Raw genomic sequence first — 24,699 nt, 5'->3', positions numbered from 1 at the left:
ATTTTTTTTTTTTTAATAGTCATGTCGCTAGTTTCTAGCAAAGTAATGGCAGAACTGCATCAAAAAGAAGAGTTCCAGATTTGTGGGGCTAAGGTGCAGTACCATATGTAACCTTTGGACAAGTGTGGAGCTGTTTTTGGAAGAAATCGGCCCTACACAGGGCCTATGCACACGGAGTAAGGGCTACCTCTAATGAACTGGCGACTTCGCTCTTGTGGCTTGCAACTTGTCATGAATATTTAGACACGTGTATCCCTGTAACTTATATACTCGAGTATAAGCCGACCCGAATATAAGCCAAGGCCCCTAATTTTACCACAAAAAAACGGGAAAACTTATTGACTCGAGTATAAGCCGAGGGAGGGAAATGCAGCAGCTACTGGAAAATTTCAAAAATTAAAATGGTCAGAGTTTTTGGGTGCAGTATTGCTGGTGCTGGGGAAGGGGAGGGGGAGATTTGGTTGTCTGTCTGCCCCTTCCCTGAGCTTGAGGACTGAGGTTTTTCCCCCCACTTGGAATTCAGCCTGGCTGTATATAGGGGATCTGCAGTGCTCCTATTAACCCCTTCCTGATGGAACAGGAGCTCTGCAGATCCCCTATATTCAGTAGACCGGGCACTGTCAGACACAGGGATACCTAATGTGTATGTATGTCACAGTCATTTTCTACTTTTATATGTATTCTAGGGAAAGGAGGGATTTACAACTTGTATTTTTTTTTTTTAAAGCTACCTTTTCCCCCCACTATTTTATGGGAGATTCTATGCATTGATATTGCGGCTGGTCTCCCCTCCCCCCCCCAATAAAAAAATATTTTTATTTTTATTTTTTTGCTGACTCGAGTATAAGCCGAGGGGGGCTTATACTTGAGTATATACGGTACTTTTTGTATAGGGCTGTGATAAGGACACTGTATGGTGGTATTTATATTGTACTTGGATACTCTTGCAGGATATGTTGGTGGTAGCTGTATAGTATTGTTACTTAGTTGACTATATGGCGGTTTTACCCAAGCGACACATGGCGTTGTTATTTCAGCACAGTATTGTACATCAGCTATGTTTGGGCGCTGTATGGTAAGGCTATTTGTATTCTGTATGGGGAGTAGGTATGATCTATATGCCATCCAGGATCCTGGATGAGCTGAGTGATTTCTATTGCGATCTATCAGACCCCTGCTTGCTTTCAGTGAAGGAAATCTCTGTAGACTTTCTATGAAAAGCGCTGCAGAAAAAATCGTGATGATGATTTTCCCACGGTGTTTTTTTCTGTGAGTCCTTCGCCTTAGGATCTATGTTCCTATACTGTGACCTGATACGACGACATGCGCTCTCCCTCTGTATGATGTTTGCTTCTCCCTCTTACCCGTCCTAGTCAAATACGTTATTGTGTTTACTACAGGAAAAACCAAATCCGGACATGAAAATGATGCAAAGTGAGGAATGTTTGCGGATGGGTTCAGAAATGGTGCTTAGCTAAAAAGTCTATGTGATACTATAAGGCGTTTCCCTCACGTAAACGTATTATTATTCATGTTTATTCGCAGTGTTTTTACAACTACAGCATTGACTTTAACACAGAAATTTAGTGTAGGCCTCATTGATCCTGATTATCTGACAGGCCTTGTTGCCCATAGCAACCAATCACAGCGCAGCTTTCATTTTTTAAGAGCACTGTAGGAAACACAAGCTGTGCTGTGATTGGTTGTTATGGGCAACACGTCTATAAATGAGGCCCTAGGTGTGAAACGACCCTTTAGTCTAAGGCTGGTCTTACACGACCGTAGTGGTTTTTGCGAATCCGCAACACAAATTTCCCTCTAAAAACTCATTCCGCAGACGTCCATGCCCAACCGCAAAGTGCATCCGCAACGTTCTGTGTGTATCAGTATTATGCGGATCCGCAAAAAAACAAAACACACCACAAAACACACATGTTGACATCCGCAATTACGGATACACACTGAATATGTGTTGTGTGTATCCGCAAAAATTCATGCGCCCATAGACTTCTATTAGACCTTCAGTGCCGTAAAAGTACAGCCATTACGGACATGCGGTATACTGTCCGGAGCACGGTTGCGGCACGACACCCACTGACAAAATCTACGGTCGTGTAAGAGGCCTCATAGAAAACTATGGGACCGTAAATGGTCCGCAATTTTAAACCCGCAATTACGGACCATTTGCGGTGTAAAAAACTACGGTCATGTAAGACTAGCCTAAGGCGCCATGTAGCGGGCCGCAGCAAAAAGGCGCTGCAGGAATAACCGTTGCGGCAACGTATTGCGGTTTTTCCACAGCGCATTTCATAGAACGTTCTTCTTTCTTCTTCCATTATATCTATAGGGAAACCAATGGCGTCTCCATAGTTATAATTGCCATGCTGCGATTTCCAAAACTACAATGTTTTTGGAAATCGCCGCATGTTCACAGCGCATATTTTCCTGCAGATGGGATTCGCTGTGTTTATTTCCTGCCGTGACCAAACCGTGGCGTTTATGCCACGTTGGGCGTGGCTTTAGGGCGGTTTCTCACTACCGAGTCTCGGACGTGAGACTTGATCCGCGTGGGTGCCAGATGTACACTGGAGAGATGAACGACTAGCGCTATAGTTCTCTATTATGCTAGGAGTCCCTTCCACATACCGCCCCATAGTGAGTATGAGACCGTATATAGTGGAGAGGATGAGATTTACACACTGGTAAATTCAGCAAACACAGACAAGTCTCACGTCCAAGACTCCGCAGCCTATGGCTTTACAGCTTTGCCTATGCCTGGTAAAGGGATCCTTCACCAAGTCCAACTGTGACGTATCTGACACCATTGCAGAAGATTAAAATTACCGTACTACATGCCAGTCTTCTTACTTGCACCGCATAGTCTTTTTTATGCAAAATTTGCAGCATGCTTTGGGCCTGGAATTTTTTTTCTTTTCAGATATTTTCCCAAAAACTTGCTTAGTAAGGAAAAATATATGACAATAAAAAACACCAAGCAAAAAGAAAACCTAAGTGTGAGGAGTGCTGTACTGTGGTATGTTGATGCAACGCCCCCTGAGGTGTGACCATGTAATGCAATGAGACCAACCGTACTGAATTCTAAAATCACTCCCTTCCTCCAGCACCAACATCGTCGGTCACAAATTTATTAAATAAATGATAACCTATAAGCAGAACCTTGTTACCCCATGACAACTTATATGACCTGTCAGTGGATGCCGGCCATCACGTCGGCCTGGGCATGTGTTAGATGTTCTCCCGAGTGACACATCCGTCCTCCTCCTTACAGGTGAAAGGAGACAAGGTCCTGCCATATGCCGCTGTGACACCTGAGAACAGAAATAAATAAATGACGAGGGAAGAAAACAACAACAACAACAACAACACAAATACAATAGGGAAGGGTGGGAGGGAGCACCTATCGTAGGCGGTGGCGGGGATATGACGGGAAGTGCCCGCCCAAAGCCAGGCATTATTTGGAACTGGGCTCACGCCTTTTCCCTGCAACCATCAAATGATCCAGTTGCATGGGGAAGGGGAAGTGGGGTCCAGGAACAGTTCCCATGGCCAGTCATGGCCTGCTTATACTGCCTGCCGGCTTGCACACCCCAGGTGTTTGGATTTCAGCAGTCTGGATTCTCACTAGTTAAAGGGTTTTCAATGAATTAATGGGCCCACAGAAGCATGGGTGGTACACAGAGGACATCCGTGTGCTGCCCGTGTACTGGCCATGTTGTTCAATTACGGCTATTAGGCCTGCTACACTTCTACGCATTCTGTGCTATTCTACGTACGGCACAAATCACTCTTGTCCTGACAGTTTGCTAAATGTATTAGTGAAGGTTACAATGTATCTGCCTACAATCCAAGATGTTAAATCGATGGGCGATAACTAATGAGTCCTACTGTTTAGCTGGGGAAAAATTCATACCATGACCCACCAGCCCATTTCCCCAACTTCTCCTTACATCCTGGGGATACACAACCCAGCTTTTCCTTATGCATGAATGGCATCTCTGTACAAACATTAGTCAGAACTAGAGATGGGCGAGCCGCTTCATCACGGGCCAGGTTCAACCCAAATATCCCCAACAATTGGGGATTCATCTTGGACAAACTAAAATGGTCACCACAATATGCATTGCAATACATATTTATACTCTAGGGCAGAGGTAGGGAACGTACGGCTCTCCAGCTGTTGCAAAACTACAACTCCCAGCATGCATACTGGCTCTGCTGTTCTGGGAACTCCCATGGAAGTGAATGGGGCATGCTGGGAGTTGTAGTTTCACAGCAGCTGGAGAGCCAAAGGTTCCCTACCCCTGCTCTAGGGTCTGTTCAGACCCAAGGGTGTAACAACAGGTGGAGGCCCAGGGGGGTGTAAAAAAACAAAAAAAAAACAAAAAACAACAACTTTTTTGGACCACGTTGTGGCATCTGGCGCTATGTAATGTCCTCGGAGTCACTGCTGAGGTCTGTGATTGGGCCACAGTGGTCACACGGGCATGCCAAGCGTCTTGCAATGAGCGTGCCTATGGAGAATTCTAAATGAATCTTTGGAGGTTCACCCTCCCGTCAGTACCCCAAAAAGCTTTGCGTGAAGACCTTTACCTGCACCAAGCTTTCCCAGAACCAGATCTAAATAAAAAACGGCAACTATATATGTACGGGGATTTCTCTGTATACACATTTCAGTGCCCTAGATATTTAGGTAGAGGGATCTCTCTATGCACACAGCTTTCTCAGCTCTTGATTCAGTAGACCTACCCTTGTTGTTTTAAATTGAACAAAAAGGAAAAGAAAATCCCCCTCTGGTTGTTGGTGTATAAACGCAAATAGAAAGTCTTGATCAAATAACCCAGTGCGAACACGGCCGTGGTTTGCTGTGGGTGTATATGTGATCGTAAAATATTTACTGTATCTCTCGCTGCCTGTGTGAATGTTTCATTAGATCCGTGTAACAATGTGTTACCCTCTGGGCTTCACCTGCGCTTGTCAATAATTCATCCACACCGGCGTATAAATGATTTACGGGTCGGTTCATCGCTATGTCAGGACTTTCTAAAGCACTTCGGCCTCAAAAATGAAAAAAAAAATTAATTTTTTTTTTTTTAAAAATTGCATTGAGGGAAAACTTGGTCAGGGTGATACCTGGGTGCAAGGCGTACGGCATGTCTTGGCTACAGTATTTGGATACAACAGCAGACTTGGTCTATGACAATGACTAGCCCCAAATGGGTGACTGCAAAAAAAGGGGTTTCCCTTGAACATAACTAGATATAAAAATTTGTGGACAATTAAAAGTTAAAAATTCTGCTAAATGTTTATATATATTTGCAAAAATACACATTACATAAACAAATATTTTCTCTCATCATCTTAGTGATGACATCTTTCATCTTGATAGTTTACAAGTGGATATGACCATAAATGCAGGAACTTTGTATATCGTTGTACACATATGGGGGACGCCTAACATGTTTACATTTTGCCATTTCTAAATTAAAAGGTTGGATTTTTTGAACTTTTTAAAATGTTTACTTTTTAAGTTCGGCCACAGCTTTATTAACTAAATCCTTCTCATATTATAAATGTGAAAGTTTGGATGTTTGTTCCTCAATCACAGCCAAACGGCTCAACGGCTCCGATTGCTTGGCTGCAGCCTGGGGGCGGCCGCAGGGGAAGCCGAGAGGCCTGATACGTTGGTGGCCTTGCATGGGCAGCACCAGTGAGAAAGTCAGCACCTCACCACACATTTGGCAGACTGCCGCACCAGCAGCAGTAACTTGCGGTCGGAACAAACACACGCTGGAGACAGGGCACGTACCTCGGCACCACCTGTTCAGTGAGTACAGTGGGCTGGGTACTGTGCGCCCTTTGCCTGGCCTGCAATTACAGCGCGGCCTAGGCTACCATGTTGCAGGGCCAAGACGCCCTGTAGCGGGCTCCAGGTAGGGGTTGTCGGCTGCGGGGGTTAGGGGCTTTCACAGTGCATGGGGATAGGGCGGAGGAAGGGGGTTGTTGGGGTAGGGGGAAGGGATGTTGGGGGTTCAAAAGGGAAGGGGGGACAGGGTTGGGCCCGCAGGGAACTGTGGTAGGGGTGCACCTGGGGGTGGTTTGCGTGTCTGCAATCGGTGGGGGCCGTTGTTGCGAGCTGTGGAGAGGGGCCGGGGGGGGGGGGGCACGTGGCCAGGAGTGACGGCAGAGGGTGTGCCACGGCGGGGGAAACACATAGTTGTGGGAGCGCCTGCGGGGGAAAGAGGCCAGGTGCCTTGAGGACGGTGCACCCGGGAGTGCGCAGAAGGTGGGTCGCGCAGTTGTCGCAAGTACTGCTAGTTATAACATATAAGCAGAACCTTGTTACCCCATGATGACCTATACAACGTGTCACCTAATGCCTGTGCATGTATTAGCTGTTATCCCGAGTGACACATCCGTCCTCCTCCTTACAGGTGAAAGGGGACAAGGTCCTGCCATATGCCGCTGCGACACCTGAGAACAAGGAAAGAAAACAACAACAACAACAAACGTACAAATACAATAGGTGGGAGGGAGCACCTATACTCAGTGCTGGCGGGAATCTGAGAAGAAGTCCCCGCCCAGTTCCAAGAATTATATGAAATGGGGCCACGCCCCCTCCTTGCAACTAGCGAATCACCACCAATTACAGGAGGGAGGGGGAGGAGTTAAGCACTGGCCGGGTTATACAGCCTGCCGACTTCCAGAAATCTCCTGATCCATAGTGCAATGTAATACAATATATTGTATACTGCAAGTGGCATGTTTTGTGTGGAAACCACACAGTCCCCTTAATAGTCTAGGGGTCCATGTGGTTTCTTAGCTAACCGCTTTTTAATGTGTATAGGTTGCCATCCGGGGGTCCCCAAGTTGACTCCCTGAACGGAATACCGAACGCAGATGTGAACCAGTATTAAGACCAGGAACTCCTATCGCAGGCGTGACCTATTAGCATGTCGCAGAGCATTAAGAGGTTAAAGCTTCTAAATTTTTGTTTGCAAAAATGTTTAACTATTAACTGTCTACAAATTTACTTATGGTTATATTTATGGGATCACCCTTTAAAAACTAAATGTAAAAAAAAGTGAACCCATTCTATTAGTAATTATGATGCTTTAAAGGGGTATTCTGGTTGTACAAATGACTCCCTATCCACAGGGAACAACCAGCAGTCAGACCAACACTACACAAAAGGACAGGCATTTTGTTTCCCCATCTGAATGGACCGTCATATTCAGCATACATATACAGTATAATGCTGCTCTCTTCTCTATAGGACAGTCCCATAGAAGTGTATGAAGAGGAAGTCCACATGCTCCTCCTGCTGCGTCATTCATTTGAGGTTATAAGGGACTCCCTTTTTTGTTATTGGTGCACTCAAATTCTCAACGCTCAATATGTTTTCTCCTGTCCTAGAATGTTCCTTTAAGTTATGGGTGTGGCTATATGCAGCCATTTATAGAATCTCCATGTCCGGGTTTTATGGATGGCATCCAAGGAATAAGAGATCCAAGTATAGAGATGCCTGCCTCCTTGCAGATGTTGTTCCTGGTGGGACTCGAACCCAGGACTCCAGCGCTGCAAGGCACAGTGTTGCCCCTCTTAACAGGGATTTAGTCTGACAGTGGGACCCAGTGACCACAAAAGGTTTTGCTCCCATATACGTAATATTCATTATTTGTTTCAGAAGTCAATAAAGTAAGAGTTCACTTGTATATGCACCGCGTGTCTGTCAACCACCGACCCATCAGAAATCACCAGAAGAAAAAGACCAACAAGCTGACTTTTACGTCCGAGGATTTAGTATATGAAAATGGACACCTGACAGACCCAATTATAGTCAATGAGGCCCCTTGGGATCTGCTAGTATCTGTTTTTCTGTTCTTATGGTCCAGCAACAGACCAGACCAGGCAGGACAGGACCGTGCAAGATGTGAATGTAGTGTAACAATTCAAGATATTTCTGGTATAAGACAATGATTGTTATTGGGTTTTTTATGGTATTGGTCATATTTTTCGAATTTGAGTTATTTTGTTTATGCTTTCTGATGTCACACTTGTATCATGTCATATGTAGGCCGCTATATACTGTAGAAACTATGCATAATATGGTAGGAAGTGGCATACTCCCTATGGAAAGTCACATATAATGTGTGTTTATTGACTGCTAAGGGATATTGCAATTCCTGACATAGCAAAGATTTTACTTAATTCAGATTACTTATCCTGTACTGATCCTGAGTTACATCCTGTATTATACTCCAGAGCTGCGCTCACTATTCTGCTGGTACAGTCACTGTGTACATACATTACTTATCCTGTACTGATCCTGAGTTACATCCTGTATTATACTCCAGAGCTGCGCTCACTATTCTGCTGGTACAGTCACTGTGTACATACATTACATTACTTATCCTGTATTATACTCCAGAGCTGCACTCACTATTCTGCTGGTACAGTCACTGTGTACATACATTATATTACTTATCCTGTACTGATCCTGAGTTACATCCTGTATTATACTCCAGAGCTGCACTCACTATTCTGCTGGTACAGTCACTGTGTACATACATTACATTACTTATCCTGTACTGATCCTGAGTTACATCCTGTATTATACTCCAGAGCTGCGCTCACTATTCTGCTGGTGCAGTAACTGTGTACATACATTACATTACTTATCCTGTATTATACTCCAGAGCTGCACTCACTATTCTGCTGGTACAGTCACTGTGTACATACATTACATTACTTATCCTGTACAGATCCTGAGTTACATCCTGTATTATACTCCAGAGCTGCACTCACTATCCTGCTGGTGCAGTCACTGTGTACATACATTATATTACTTATCCTGTACTGATCCTGAGTTACATCCTGTATTATACTCCAGAGCTGCACTCACTATTCTGCTGGTACAGTCACTGTGTACATACATTACATTACTTATCCTGTACTGATCCAGAGTTACATCCTGTATTATACCCCAGAGCTGCACTCACTATTCTGCTGGTGCAGTCACTGTGTACATACATTACATTACTTATCCTGTACTGATCCAGAGTTACATCCTGTATTATACTCCAGAGCTGCACTCACTATTCTGCTGGTACAGTCACTGTGTACATACATTACTTATCATTACTTATCCTGTACTGATCCTGAGTTACATCCTGTATTATACTCCAGAGCTGCACTCACTATTCTGCTGGTGCAGTCACTGTGTACATACATTACATTACTTATCCTGTACTGATCCAGAGTTACATCCTGTATTATACTCCAGAGCTGCACTCACTATTCTGCTGGTACAGTCACTGTGTACATACATTACATTACTTATCCTGTACTGATCCAGAGTTACATCCTGTATTATACTCCAGAGCTGTGCTCATAGTAGTTACTGTAAGTAGTGGTTGTCCTAGTGGTTTCCTACTAATGACCAGTATATAGCATTTATGACTAGGATATAACCTACAGTAGATTTTCGGTGTTTAGGTGTGATGGCTAATCTGTGGTGTGGATGTATTGTGCTGGCAGGTATCGCACGATCTGTTCTAGAACCGGTTGGGTCAGTAATGCTATCAATAGATCACCTTGGAGGCGTCCATTGTCTGATCTAGTTTTCCTCTGTACTATAAGAACAATAATATGGAATAATGTATACCTACATGTGAATCCACATTAGTTGCCAATAGAAATTTTCCACGACGGGCCAGGCCATCGATATCTGGTCAGTGGTGGTTCTATTCTCAATAACCCGGCCACTCGCCTGAATAATGCTCCAATTATTGCTTACTGGGGCACAGTGCCACACATGTGGTTGTGGTCATGCCTGGTACAGCAGCTCAGTCTCCATTCATTAAAATTGACTGAGTTTCAGTATCATGCACAGGATTATACTTGGGCAGTATATCCTAAAGTCCCTGCCCTCACACCTAAGTGCAAAATTGGCCGAAAACTGTCCATCCATGCGTTGTGTGGTGTGCTGTATCTCTTCCAACAGATGATGCTAGGGAAGTAAAAGATGGTTTCTCTCAGTTAAGAGCAAGCCCAGCCATGAGAGGTGTCTGGCAGCCATTTAATCCCAACGCCCCCATTGAGAAAACTTTCACGGGCAATTGAGCATGCATGTGTATGGGAGAGTCAGGGGGTATAGCTGTCGAGGAATATGGCCAATTTGAGTATGTGATCTAGTTAGTCTGGTGTGGCCTACCTCTTCGTTGTTGACCATGCCAGATGTTATAGGGGCATGCCCCTTTGACAAGGGGGAATGGTAATGCCCAGTGGCCCAATTTGAGTCAGCCCCGGCGTTCACCTTGCGATAGCATCCTCCGCACTAGGCCCATTCATTTGAGCCTACTCTGGAGCTGGAAGTCGTAACTGTTGGAAGTCATGACAGGTGCATTTTGGTCCAATTCTGATGTGCCTTCCCGCATCAGAATCGGGACCAAAATCTGCGGTCCCGTGCCCCATGTCAACGAGGCCTAAGAGTAACCCAGCCCTGAGTGACAAACCCATTGTGAGTTAAGGACATTTGATATCTTGCCAGCATTGTGTTACGAAAAGTATTTTTTAATTATTTTTTTTCCTTCCACTGGTACGTGGCAGATACCGAGATTTCAGGTTGCAACTTGATCTTCAGAGCATTGCGATCGCTCTCGATTGTTCCTTAGAATACGATGTAATCTCCATTGTGAGGAGCGGGACTCAAATTACATTTCTTTTAAGGCTGGAAACGTCATTGGTGCTTTTGTCGGCCCTCGGTCTCCTGAATAGCTTTTTTTTTTTTTATTTTTATTTGAATTTTTTTTGTGCTGCAGAGAATGGCTGCGAGCACTCGGGATTGAAGGCCTTTGTGTCGTCTGTAAGGTCTTATTATTTTTTCATTTTGCACTTCAGGTCTTTACAAAGTGCCGGTCTGAGGTGACCCGGACAATAGATGATAAGACTCTGAAGTTTAATATTTAATCTGCTCAATTATTTACATAAGACTCCGCTCTATTCATCTCCTCAATGGTCTTTTTGAACAATGGCTAAAGAACACTTATTCGCTTATTGTTTCGCCTGTCCCGCGTTTTTTCCATTTCAATATTTGCAAAAGGATTTAAAAAAAAAATCCTAGAAATTAGTAAAAATTTCCAGTAAGTGTCCCATTATAATGGTGAAAATTTAGATTAATTTTTCCATAGATTTGTCCATAGGCTTTGCAGTATTTTGGCCTCTTTACGGGCAACCCCAAGAGTTGTTAAGTCAGTGAATCTGCCCTTGTGGACCAACTTCTGCCACCAGTGGCGTAACTACCGTGGTAGCAGGGGTAGTGGCTGCCACAGGGCCCGGGACATTAGGGGCGACAGCCATTACCCCTGTGGTTTTTCTCTTTACTTAATAGGCCGTTACCAGTTGGAGTTACTTCAGGGCCCTATTTACTTACTGATCCTGGCAGTGGCCGGGATCGGTAAGTGACGCTGCAGGCATTGAAGATGGCCGACACCACCATGCACTGCAGCGGAGCCGGACATAGGTAAGTAACATTGTTTTTTTTATGTTTTTATCCCCCCTGGGTCTCAGATTTATTATACTCTGGGGTCTGAAAAGACCCCAGAGTTTAATAATTGTTCATGGGTGTTCACAGTGGGGCATAATACTGTGTGCAGGGGCCACTATGGAGCATAATACTGTGTGCAGGGGCCACTATGGGGCATAATACTGTGTGCAGGGGCTACTATGGGGGATAATACTGTGTGCAGGGGCCACTATGGGGGATAATACTGTGTGCAGGGGCCACTATTGGGGATAATACTGTGTGCAGGGGCCACTATGAGCATAATACTGTGTGCAGGGGACACTATGGGGGATAATACTGTGTGCAGGGGACACTAAGGGACATAATACTGTGTGCAGGGGCCACTATGTTACATAATACTGTGTGCAGGGGCCACTATGTTACATAATACTGTGTGCAGGGGCCACTATGTTACATAATACTGTGTGCAGGGGCCAGTATGGAGCATAATACTGTGTCCAGGGGCCACTATGGGACATAATACTGTGTGCAGGGGCCACTAATGGACATAATAGTGTGTACAGGTGCCACTATGGGGAATAATAGAGAGCGCAGGAATGTGTGTGTGTGTGTGTGTGTGTCTGTTTGTGTGTGTGTGTGTGTGTGTGTGTGTGTGTGTGTGTGTGTGTGTGTGTGTGTGAGAGGGGGCAGTTGGGGTCTTCGGCGGACATCGGTCGGGAGAGGGCCTCATGTCAAAAGTTCGCCACGGGGCCCCGCCATTCCTATTTACGCCACTGTCTGCCACCTTCAAGTCATACAAGAACCTCTGGGTCCTGGTCCAACAAGGCCAAAATAGTTTTTGCTAGAAAACAATCGAGAGGAAAAAAAAAAATCTCTCCTCATCGACTAGTTACTTCTAGAGTATACTGCTATAATATGATGAACCTTTGGCAGGGTCTAATAGGTTTACTATGATGGCAAACTTAGCTGTATCAATGGAAGTGACAAAGGGGGCCTCAACCGAATACTGCGGTCACTATAGAAGTATAAAGGAAGCGGCCAGGATCAGAGTCATGATCGTGGCCATTGATGCGGTGTGTCAATGCTGATGGTTTTGGCTTGGCTCCTGAGCCACCATCCTCATCACAGTACCCTATATACAGTGAATGGTACCAGATGGATAAATCTCTGGGCTTTAGCCCCCTTTGGTGGCAGCTACAAGTAGACCAAACAATATCCTATAAAAAAAAAAAATGGGTTTACAATGGTGTTTGATGGAGTAGAACTTGGGTGGTGGGAATTTTTTATTACTTGTCATGGGTGCACCCTTGGCACCCCATCTAAACAGAATTGCCTACAGAATCCTGGGTCACTTTTATCCCTGGCCTAGCTCACATTACTATCCATCCACGAACATTTACAAACCACCCACCTAGCTGACAATACCAATTTTCCAAGACCGTTGAGGGTAATTTTACCCAAACGCTTCCCCCCTTTTGCAGTTGACCATATTCTCTTCCCTCCCCTTTCCCAAGACTGTTGGCAGCTATGCCTAAATTTTACCTTCTATTATTTTCAGATACCCCCAGACGTCATGGACACAGATTACGATACAACCTTTGAGGAGGACTCACAGATGCCAAATGACGATGAAGTTCCCTATAGTGACGACGAGACGGATGATGAACTGGAGTCGCCGGACTCGCCCGAACCAAAGCAGAACATAATCAACAAGCAAGCCGAATTGAGCCGAGAGCAGGTCCCGAAAGGTAAGTGCCCATCAAATACTAGCCCACCCCACTATGTGACTAATGCCTGTTCAATTGGGTGCATTTTTTTTTCTATGATGTCCTTTCTGCTCCTGATGATGTCATCTAGTCCACATCTTTCAATAAGGATACCATTATAACTGAATCTGAATTCACTCCGCATTCTCCAATTCACTAGAGAGCGCCTACAAAGAGCATCTCCCACTTTGGAGGACTTGGCCTTTCCGTGTATCACATAGACAACCCATACATTGTAATGGATCTTGTGTAATACTTCATCTTACCTGTGGTGGTGCTGCACTGAAAACGTTCTAGTTGGTTCTTTCTAAAGGAGACTTCAGTACTATCTAGGTGCATTTATCATCGGGGGTCCCTTGTAGGCTGGGCTGTCGTCAGGACCAATTTTGGGTCCTGTAAAATAAAAATAAAATAAAATAAATCACTATTTTTAGTTATACAATGTTTAATATTGTATAATTAGGTGCATAGTTTGTTAGCTATTCACTATCATAGGGTTCAATCTCTGGCCCCAGGTTCAAGTCAAATCCCGGGCCCGAACCAGGGATATAGCCCGGTACTGAAGTGGTTAATGGATCATAGGATCTTTACTGCTGCTGACTGAGCTTGTCCAAAATGGACACCCCCTTTAAGTAACAACTTGGAATTGCTTAGTTTGCACAGCCGGCCCATGTTTGTCACTGTGTATTAGATGTTGCTGACTAACGTGGAGCTTGTTGGTTGCTGATGGTGTCTGATTGTCTGGTGAGTTATGGGATACACGGGCTTACACGTGCCAGCTTTTATCTGTAACCTGCACGCTGACAGCCCCGTGCTGAATTATTCACATTACTACCAGCTTTACACTGTCACATTGCCCAGGTCTGTACCTTAAATAAGACGATGCACCGCACCCTGATAACAGACTGTGTAGTGGGGGCGATCTGACTAGTTCTAGGTCAATGAGCTTAGAGATGTCCAAATGTGAGGAGGGGGATATTGTATAAAGGGAGGGTTGTCACATCTGGGGTAGCTCCTCACCAATGGTGAACACCATGAATACTACTGGGTTAAAGCTGGGTTCAGGGGAGGGGTGGCTCAGTGGTTGGAACTGCAGCGCTGGAGTCCTGGGTTTGAATCCCGCCAGGAACTACCCCCATACTCTGGAACTCCTTACCACGACACATAAGACTGACCTCCACAATCACAGGCTTCAAGAAGGCCCTGAAGACTCCCCTATTCAGGAAGGCCTACAACCTCCAATAACACTATCACTGCACCCCCATCTGTACAGTCTCCCCCTCTCCTTCTGTCTCTCCCCCTTCCCTCATAGACTGTAAGCCCTCACGGGCAGGGCCCTCTACCCCACTGTGCCAGTCCGTCATTGTTAGTATTATATCTACCTGTATATTCTGTGTACTGTATGTAACCCCCAAATGTAAAGCACCATGGAATTAATATAATAATGTACAGCACCATGGAATTAATATAATAATGTAAAGCACAATGGAATTAATATAATAATGTAAAGCACCATGGAATTAATATAATAATGTAAAGCACCATGGAATTAATATAATAATGTACAGCACCATGGGATTAATGGTGATATAAAAATAAAAAATAATAATTATAATAATAACAACTACATCTGCAAGGAGTTTGTATGTTCTCCCCGTGTTTGTGTGTATTTCCTCCCATTCTACAAAGACATACTGGTAGGAAAAAAAAAAAGTACATTGTGATCCCTATATGGGGCTCATAATCTACATTTTTTTATTTTATTATTTTTTTTAAAGTCTGGGTTCAGGATCAGTACAGGATAAGTAATGTAATGTATGTACACAGTGACTGCACCAGCAGACTAGTGAGCGCAGCTCTGGAGTATAATACAGGATGTAACTCAGGATCAGTAAATGGTCTTCTGGGCTCCTGATGCCCGGACTACAGATTTATTGGCCAACCTGGTATTACATTAATAATTTCTAATCCCGGTGAAGAGCTAGTACATGAGTAATACAAGAACAGCGCCATTTTATTAGCTTTGTAAATTAAGAAAATACTTGTTAACAATGTGATATTTATTTGCTATTATGGTTGGCACTACGTGCAGTATTGTCCACACGTGGTAGATACACGTCAGACTTGCTGCAGTTTACGGTCTCGGTTGGCAGTATTACTCCTGCAGACTACACCCTTTATATCCTTTTATACCGTCCAATATTTCGGTGCCCATTCATAAGATATATAAAGCCCACAATTTGCCCAGATCTCTGTGGGTGGGGTTAGGTATTCTGTCTGTCTGACTGCAATCTATTCTCCCCTGTTGTCATCTATTCCACCATATACAGTATTGATGTCCTGTACACTATTATAGTTCCACTTCCAATGACTCATTTTGCTTTTTTGTCTCAGAATGTAACTGGCAAGTAAAAGCCAATGACCGCAATTTTTACAATCAACCTGAGTTCAAGAAAAAATCTTTCCTCTGTTTTAAGAAGAGCAAGTACTCGGTACGTACTGGTCACTGCAGAACATCTTTACTGGGATTGATAGCTGGGATAACAAGGTCCCTCTCTCATTTATGTAACTGCGCATTCATTGTATGGCGGATCATGTAATTTCTGCAAATTTAGATTTTCACTATACTTGAGGCAAGATGAAGCCCTCGCCTCAGGCGTCATACTTTAAGGGAATTAGTTGACCTATTGTTTAAATGCTGTTTTTATGTTAAAATATTTTGTGTGAAGTCTTAATTTTCCAATTTTTGTTTTGTTTGTGTGTTCATTAAAATCATGGAAGACAGATTTGCATATTCTTCCCATGTTCCCTTGCACAGTGGAGCGCTCATGGCTTAATAAGACTCCACACACCTAAATGGTGGTTCTCTCCCTATGGAGGGATGATATCCCCCCAACCCTGTCTTAGCCTCTCACCTCTGCCAGATCATTCCTCTCTGCGCCAAGCTGATGAGATGCAAGTACATCGAAACAGCTGTCCTTGGCTGAGAGACTGTACCTGGTAAAATCCCACATCATTGCAAACAAAGGCCTCTGAGAAGGTCGGCATGATGTTAAAGGGAGCGCCCTCTATTGGTTTGCTTGACTGAGACTCTGTCTTCCTAATTACATCATGGAAGACAGACTTGCACATCCTCAGGGAGTGCCCTCTATTGGTGTGCATACTTGAGGCACTGGCATCCTAATTACATCATGGAAGTCAGATTTGCATATTCTTCCCATGTTCCTTTGCACAGTGGAGCGCTCATGGCTTAATAAGACTCCACACACCTAAATGGTGGTTCTCTCCCTATGGAGTGACGATATCCCCTTAAAATCAGGTAGATAAACTTTTTTTTTTTCAGATTTTTCTAGATTCTTTCTTTATTGTATTCCATTTTCTGCACATGATTATGGGGCAGTCATCTCGCCTGAGTTTTTCTTGAGCAATTTTTTTTTTTTTTTTTGCAGGGAAATGCCATAAAGACCTACAAGTATAACCCACTCACTTTCCTGCCACTGAACCTGTTTGAGCAATTCAAGAGGGCGGCCAACGCTTACTTCCTAGTCCTCCTCATCCTCCAGGTAATGATGGCTTTACGTCACACCTCCTGACTCTGGAATTTATTTTTACACAACTCATCGTGCGCTGTAGAATGTGACGTATCAGGAACTTGTCATCCATATAGTGTGAACACAACCTGAAAATAACACTCCGTGCACTGGCGCCAGAATCATCAGCCTCATTAGAATACAATATAACTGGGTGGAGGCGACTGTACATTCCTGATGGGTGATGGGACATTAGGAAATCACGTAAAATTTGCTGCCTTTCCTGTTGCTGACACTTCAAACAGCTGCCATCTTTTGTTGGGACTCAAGTCTTGTCCTGTTGGTTCACATGAAAAGCAAATCCACGAGCCGTGGCATTCCGTGGCCAATACCTTCCTACTATGAGTCTCTTCAAATGGTGCACCCTTGTCCTGAAATTTGGCAAAACCGTAACATGGCGTTTTTTTTTTTTTTTCTTGCCCTGTAATAAACCCTATGGGAGAAATTATTTTTTCCTGGGAGAAGATTTCAGTTTTGGGCACATGGGGGACAAAAAGATCCTAGGATATGTTCACCTTTATGTCATTTTATCCGTTGTTCTGATCCGTCGCCCGACGGATTAAACAAAAATTGGTCTCAAGGGACTCTGACTATGAAGGATCTTTTGGCTATTTGATGTTTTGTCACTGACATTGTAGGACTTCTTTGTGCGCGATTTCAGATGGACTCTGATGCAGATGTGAACGTTGCGTTAAAATTAAAGTCCAATCTTAGGCCGGGGCCCCACGGGCCGAAAAATGGCGGCGTTATACAGTATCTGCAAAGTGGATGGGATTCAAGAGAATGCCAATCCCACTTTGCGGAAGAAACCGCAGCGCGGACATGCTGCGATTTCCAAAAACGTTGCATGTCAATTATATCTACGGAAATGCCGGTGTCTTTCCCGTGGATATAATGGTAAGAGAAAGTCCGCAGAGGAAAATTCTGTGAACTTTCTCTTCCAAGCGCTGCGGGAAGAACCGCAATGCGTTCACACAGCGGTTCTTCCTACAGCGCTTTAGCACTGCGTTTACGGCCCGTGGGGAGGTTATCTGGTGCGTATATTTTGATGAGCTCTCCTTAGGATAGGTTATTAACATGTGATCATTGGTCCTGACATCCAGGATCTCTGCCAATCAGCTGTCCCATATAAGTGAAGGGATGAGCTACAATACCAAGCATGACCACTAGGATATGTATGGTGCTGTACCTGTTAACTTGTGGAGAGTCCTGAGAACTGAACGCCTAAATCAGCTGATCAGGACAGGTCATCAATGCTTCAGATCAGGACAAGCCCTTTAATAATTCATCCACTATTTATATTTCTATATTAGATGGAACTCCATTTTTTTTTAAGACTGATCCAAATCCCCAGCTTCCTTTTACCTGGGTTTGCATGATATTATTTTACCTGCCTAAATTCACCACTAGAGGGCGCTCACTGCAGACAGTGAGTCAGATCTCACAGTAATGTAAATTCAATCTGACCATGGTAGTGCTAGCAGGCTACCACCATGATGTAGTTCAGCACCAGAACCGTATCATCACTGAACCCATTGTAGTACATGATCTGTGACTGCTATAAACCCATCATGAAGCTGTATCCTAGCAATATCTCATCTATATATCGTACCCAGGCAGGGTTCTTGGAAAGCTGAGTAATCACATCCATGGGAGCTGGAGGTGCAGCCATATTGTCTAGCTTTTCTACAAACACATTGGGTTAGTCGGTGCCATATTCCTAAAATATGTGATCTTCTACTGTTTCCTACAGACTATTCCCCAAATCTCCACAGTGTCGTGGTCAACGACCTTGATCCCTCTGCTGCTTGTGCTGGGCATCACTGCCATTAAAGATCTGGTGGACGACATTGTAAGTAACTTATTTATAAGATATTGTGCCAAGGTGGGGTGTTACTAGTAGACCATTACAGATCGCCCCCTTGTGGTGGCATCAGGCAAGTCAGATATTTGCCTTGTTTGAGAGTGTATAGGGAACGGGGTTCTGTTTCTTCTTGTGGAGACCAACATGTTGGCATAAGGAGGTTTATAAATCCGTCCAGCCACAGCAACCATCTAGCGCTTTCTTAAAAGTCCATCATGTTATTAGCAAACCATAACAATCCATATATACAAGGCGGTAAGACGTCTTATAGGCTTAGCAATGCTTCCTGGGAAAAGTGATATGCAAATTAGTGCTAATTCTATCTTTCTCTTATGGAGGAGTCTCCTAAGAAATTTTTCAGGGTCTTTTCTTATGGTCTTACTAGCATTTACCCGCGACTTCATCCACGGGTCGTTGTTGGGGACGATGCGGCGGCACCTGTGGACCCCTGCTGAGGCCCAAACCCCTCTTTTGCGCCAACTGCTCTCGCACGGCACACTGTGAACTCCTCCCCCACGGGACCCATCCCGCGCGGCACTGTAGTAACCCTGGCCCACCAAAAGTGGTCTTGCGCGCGCCCCCCCCCCCCTCCCTGGTTGGGCCCCCAAAGCCCTGGGCACCGCACTGTCCCCCCTAATCCTTCTCCCCAAAGCCGCCACACGTGCCCCCCCCCCAAAAAAAAAACCCCTCACCCCTATGGCCCCACCATACCCTGCACTTTCCCGGTATACTCATACAGAGCCGGCTCTTCCGCTCCACGTGTGGTGTCCCGCAGATGGAGGCCTCATGTCCAGCATCTTGTTAGCGGCTGGGACAGTCTACGCCCCTGCAGTTTCCGAGTGCGGCCAAGCTCATGCAGCATGGCAACGGAGATCGAGCACATGAGGCACCACCTTCTTCACTCCGCGCTGTGCCGGCTGCATCCTCCCACAGCATAGCGCGCACCAATCGGCGTGCGCTTCAAGGGCCTGTGATGACGTCATCTCAGGTCCTCAAACTTACTCCTGACCAAACTTCGGTGCTCGAGGTGGTGACGCCTGGCCACCCACGGGGATGGTTAGTAGCCCATCATCTATTCCGGGCATCATTCTATGTGTGTGTGAAATTTTAGGGCAATACATGGAGCGGAGTAAGCGTGATTGAGGAACAAACATCCAAACACACAAACTTTCACATCCTACTAATATTAAAGTATGTATGTTTGGATATTTTAGATGTTTGGATGTTTGTTCCCTAATCACACCTAAACTACTGAACGGATATGTGTGAAATTTTGCATATACTTACCTTGAGTCCCAGAATGAAAGGCTACTTTGTACATCCCTCCGCCGCCGGTCTTCACGGCAAATTACGTTGATGTTCGGTCCGGTGTCTGCTTCAAGACCTGAGAAAAAAAAAAAGTAAATGTTCTAATCTTATAATCTAAAATCTCTGTTTACTTCCAAAGGCGCGTCATAAAATGGACAATGAGATCAACAACCGACCCAGTGAAGTTATAGAAGATGGAAGGTAAAGCAATTTTATAATAGAAACCAATTAAAACCTTTTTGTTAGAGACAACAAGTTTCCTTGCAGCGCCACCCCAGGAGAAATAAAGTATTACATAATTTCTATTGAACTCATTGGGTTGTCTGTATAAGGTATGGACATCCGGGGTCCTCCAGTATGAGAGACCGTTCTATTCTGGTCTAAAGATGACAATCCCGAATAGAGGACCCCCCTCCCCTTAATAACTTATTCCTTAATAGGTTTGATGAGTATTATGTATTAAAAAAAATGTCTTTAAGAATAATTATTTCTTTTAATAAATCCTGTTTAAATCTTTGCTTTTGATTCAGGTTTAAGAAAACTAAATGGAAAAATATCCGTGTTGGGGACGTCATCCGAATTAACAAGAATGAGTTTATCCCGGTCAGTGTCGGGACGGCGGAGGAAAATTTATTACTGTCGTTTTCTTAAAAAAATGATGATTTTTATTTATTAGACACATTTTTTTTCTATTTCCAGGCTGACGTGCTACTACTGTCCAGCTCCGATCCAAACAGTCTGTGTTATGTAGAAACGGCCGAGCTTGATGGGTAAGCCTGGCTTTACACCTAGGTTAGTTGGGTTCTATGTAGTAGGTGGTGGTCCTAGTACGGGCTCAAATATACCTAGAGGCCTTCTAAATTTCACAATTATATTTGTAAGCCTGTAGATTAGATTGGAAAGTCACCCATGAAGAAATATACCTGCAGTATAAAGCATGGAGTCGGGGTAGAGAAAGATTCTCCAGATACATACCTCCTAACCGTCCCGATTTCCGTGGGACATTCACAATTTTGGTGTCCTGTCCCACAGTCCCGTTGGCGGGAGGTATGTCCCAATTTCAACTCAGATACGTGACTAAAGCAAGGAGCTGTCACAGCTCAGCTCCTTGCTTTGCCGCGGCACTCCAACTAGTGGCTGTGTAAGCGCGATGTGATGACGTCACATCGCGCTTACAACTCTGTGAGTGAAACTGCGGAGAGAGCGGCGGGGGAGCGAGGAAAAGGTGAGTATAAGTGTTTTTTTGTGTTAAACATTGAGGTGGTACATAATGAAGGGGGTCCATGAAACTGGGGGCAGATGAAGGGGGGGGCATGAATCTGGGGGCAGAGATGGGGGGGCGGCATGAATCTGGGGGCAGAGATGGGGGGACATTAATCTGGGGGCAGAGATGGGGGGACATGAATCTGGGGGCAGAGATGGAGAGGACATGAATCTGGGGGCAGAGATGGAGAGGACATGAATCTGGGGGCAGAGATGGGGGGACATGAATCTGGGGGCAGAGATGGAGAGGACATGAATCTGGGGGCAGAGATGGGGGGACATGAATCTGGGGGCAGAGATGGGGGGGAAATGATTCTGGGGGCAGAGATGGGGGGGAAATGATTCTGGGGGCAGAGATGGGGGGAAATGATTCTGGGGGCAGAGATGGGGGGGACATGATTCTGGGGGCAGAGATGGGGGGACATGATTCTGGGGGCAGAGATGGGGGACATGAAACGGGGAGAAATGGAGGGGGAACATATAATTTACGGGTGACTGTAGGAGGATTATACTGTGTGGGGGCACATGAAAAATGAATGAGAATGGGCGGAGTCAGCATAAAAGTGGGCAGGGCTAAATCTGCCGCGGTGCACTACGCGCACCGCGCACTTTGTCCCTCTTTCAGTTCTTTGAAAAGTTGGGAGGTATGCAGATAATGTATCATATAAATAGATTCTTTTTTTATTTTATTTTTCAGAGAGACAAACTTGAAGTTTAAAATGTCCCTGGAGGTGACGGACAAGCTCCTGCAGGAGGAGGGGGCACTGACCGCTTTTGATGGTGAGTTTTGATCTTTGGCTTTGGATATGGGTTAGGCAATACCTGATGTAAAATACTATATTATCTATTAAGACGCCCTTTGCCAGTATTAATCTTTTTTTAAATCGAATAATTGTCTTTACAATGGACATGGTTAGTGATAACATCCCTGGTGGTCTAGGGTAGTATAGGGTGTAATGGTAACATTCTTGGTAGTAAAATTGGTTATGGGTCTGGTGCAGCAAGGGGATTAATTGTAACCTGCCTGGTGGTCTAGGGCAGGAAAAGGGTTTATAATAACATTATCCCTGGTGGTCTAGGATACTAATGGGTTTAGACTAGAATGAATACTGAGCCAATAGATTCATCCTTCATCCTTACTGGTCGGCGTGCCGCTATGATCCTTTTCTCATGCTCACCAGGGTTGGTTGTATGCGAGGAGCCCAATAATCGCCTGGACAAGTTTGTCGGGACACTTTGCTGGCGAGGAATGACGTACCCCTTGGATGTCGATAAAATCCTCCTCAGGGGCTGTACCATTCGCAACACCATGTACTGCCACGGCCTCGTGCTTTTTGCAGGTAAAATTTGTATCTAGTTCACTCAATAAAAATCCCAAAAAATTGTTTGATTTAATATTAGGCTTGAAAAAATAAATGAATAACAATCTAAGATTTTTAAGCAGTTATAATAGTTGTAAATTTTTTATTTATTTTTTTAAAGGTGCGGACACAAAAATTATGAGGAATAGTGGAAAAACCAGACTAAAAAGAACAAAAATTGACTATCTCATGAATTACATGGTGTACACGGTAAGTTTTAACCCCTTTCAGCAGCCATAACTGTAATTGTAATATTTTTATTTTCTGTACTGTTAGGGACCACCTATAAATGACTTTACATTACTGAATTTTTGTAATTTATTATTTGTAATTTTTATGTAAAAATTTTTTTAAAAAAAATAAACATGGGAAATGGTTTACATTTGACCAGTGATTATGTAGACATGCGGTAAATGTGTATGCTAGCCTCCACTAGAGGGAGCTCACTAAAGACTGAGCTATACAGGTTGTTTTGAATGCGGTTCTTATTCAGTCTGCTCTCTAGTGGTGGTTTTATTTTATTTTTTATTACATTACATTATTTATACACTTCTGTCTGTGTAATTTATTTATTTATTTTTGTCTAAATAACATAACGTGATGATTTTTTCCCCCATTAGATATTTGTCCTCCTGGTCCTGGCATCTGCCGGCCTCGCTATCGGACAGACGTTCTGGGACGCGAAACTAGGTCAAGCGAATGTGTCATGGTATCTGTACGATGGGAATAACTACACGCCGTCCTATCGAGGTTTCCTGGCCTTCTGGGGTTACATCATTGTTCTGAACACCATGGTGCCCATTTCTCTCTATGTGAGGTGCGCTAGCCTGTCCTATAGAACTGGACATTGATAACTTAATGATGATTTGTAAAATTTTTGCTGATCTTTCGTGCACACAAAAATCTGATCACTTGTTACAGACTAGAGTGGGTTCAAATACCTCGCTCCATAGGAATGCATGTGTTGGTGAACCCCTTGGTGTTCGGCCGCTTCCATGCATTCCTATGGGAGCGAGGTATTTGAAACTATAGTTTACTATTACTACTCTGGTACAAACCCAAAGCCTGAGGCTGCACTACTGAAAGATTCTGTCCTCCTAACCCCTTCTGGTTTGTGTCAACTGCAGTGTTATTATTGAGGAACCTGTGTAGCCCCAAATAGTCAATAGCTCTGCTTGCAAACATGTTGACTTGCCCTTTCAACTGCAGTCCTCAAAGTGATCTAGGATAGACGTAAAGACGGCCATGTTGCCTATCGGATAATAGATGTTCTCTCACTTTTCCAGTGTGGAGGTGATTCGCTTGGGACAGAGTTACTTTATCAACTGGGATCTCCAGATGTACCATTGTGAGAAGGACACACCGGCCAAAGCCAGGACCACCACCCTGAATGAGCAACTGGGACAAATCCAGTACATCTTCTCCGACAAAACTGGGACTTTGACCCAGAACATCATGACCTTCAAGAAATGCACAATCAACGAAGAAACCTATGGTGCGTACTTAATGACTACAGATTCGATCTGTTCCCCATCTATAAATATCTCCATATTAAATGGGCTCACCAGATTAAGATAATCTTGGAGGCCACTCTCTAAGAATCGGTAGGAAATAGACCATAGTACCCTTCAGATTTGGGAGTCCTGCTGGACCATTGTGTCACAGCCTGGAGGATCCTCCGATATTCTGGTGGGCCAGTCTGATATTGTTCCTGACCTCTTCCACCTCTAGCTAAGTCGTTGAAGTTTAGATGTAGCGGCGTGGTTCAGTCTAGAATGGAGTGGTTTAGATCAGATGTGTCGTGGATCCAGTAGGAGGCGCTGCCTTATCTCTGGGAGTGTCAACTGTGCAGTCTGGTGGGCTCCAACCACCGGTCTATCACAGCTAACACCATAGAATGGAACGGACCCAAAGAACGGAAACCCAAGCGCTAGTGTGAACCTACTTTCTCCGGCATGACATCTGATCACAAAAGGCAACAGAAGTCTATGGCTTTTCATTG

The 24,699-nt window shown here is 44.4% G+C and overlaps 1 protein-coding gene across 1 annotated transcript in view; it reads left to right on the top strand.

Moving 5' to 3' along the window:
- Positions 1–24,699, top strand: part of LOC142198016 (phospholipid-transporting ATPase IC-like) — a 44,998-nt gene that overhangs the window by 6,862 nt on the left and 13,437 nt on the right. The window contains exons 2-13 of the mRNA XM_075268811.1: positions 13,104–13,293; positions 15,706–15,803; positions 16,761–16,874; positions 18,655–18,753; positions 20,213–20,274; positions 20,604–20,676; positions 20,773–20,843; positions 22,034–22,116; positions 22,518–22,676; positions 22,819–22,907; positions 23,318–23,514; positions 23,984–24,192. Of these exons, the coding sequence (XP_075124912.1) occupies positions 13,119–13,293; positions 15,706–15,803; positions 16,761–16,874; positions 18,655–18,753; positions 20,213–20,274; positions 20,604–20,676; positions 20,773–20,843; positions 22,034–22,116; positions 22,518–22,676; positions 22,819–22,907; positions 23,318–23,514; positions 23,984–24,192 (1,429 nt within the window). The 5' untranslated portion in view covers positions 13,104–13,118. The remainder of the gene's footprint in view (positions 1–13,103; positions 13,294–15,705; positions 15,804–16,760; positions 16,875–18,654; positions 18,754–20,212; positions 20,275–20,603; positions 20,677–20,772; positions 20,844–22,033; positions 22,117–22,517; positions 22,677–22,818; positions 22,908–23,317; positions 23,515–23,983; positions 24,193–24,699) is intronic.

Source organism: Leptodactylus fuscus, chromosome 1, assembly GCF_031893055.1.
Source record: "Leptodactylus fuscus isolate aLepFus1 chromosome 1, aLepFus1.hap2, whole genome shotgun sequence".
In the NCBI taxonomy this organism is placed as follows: Eukaryota; Metazoa; Chordata; class Amphibia; order Anura; family Leptodactylidae; genus Leptodactylus; species Leptodactylus fuscus.
Note: the sequence above shows the minus strand (reverse complement) of the source record. Positions and strands in the feature narration are given on the sequence as shown.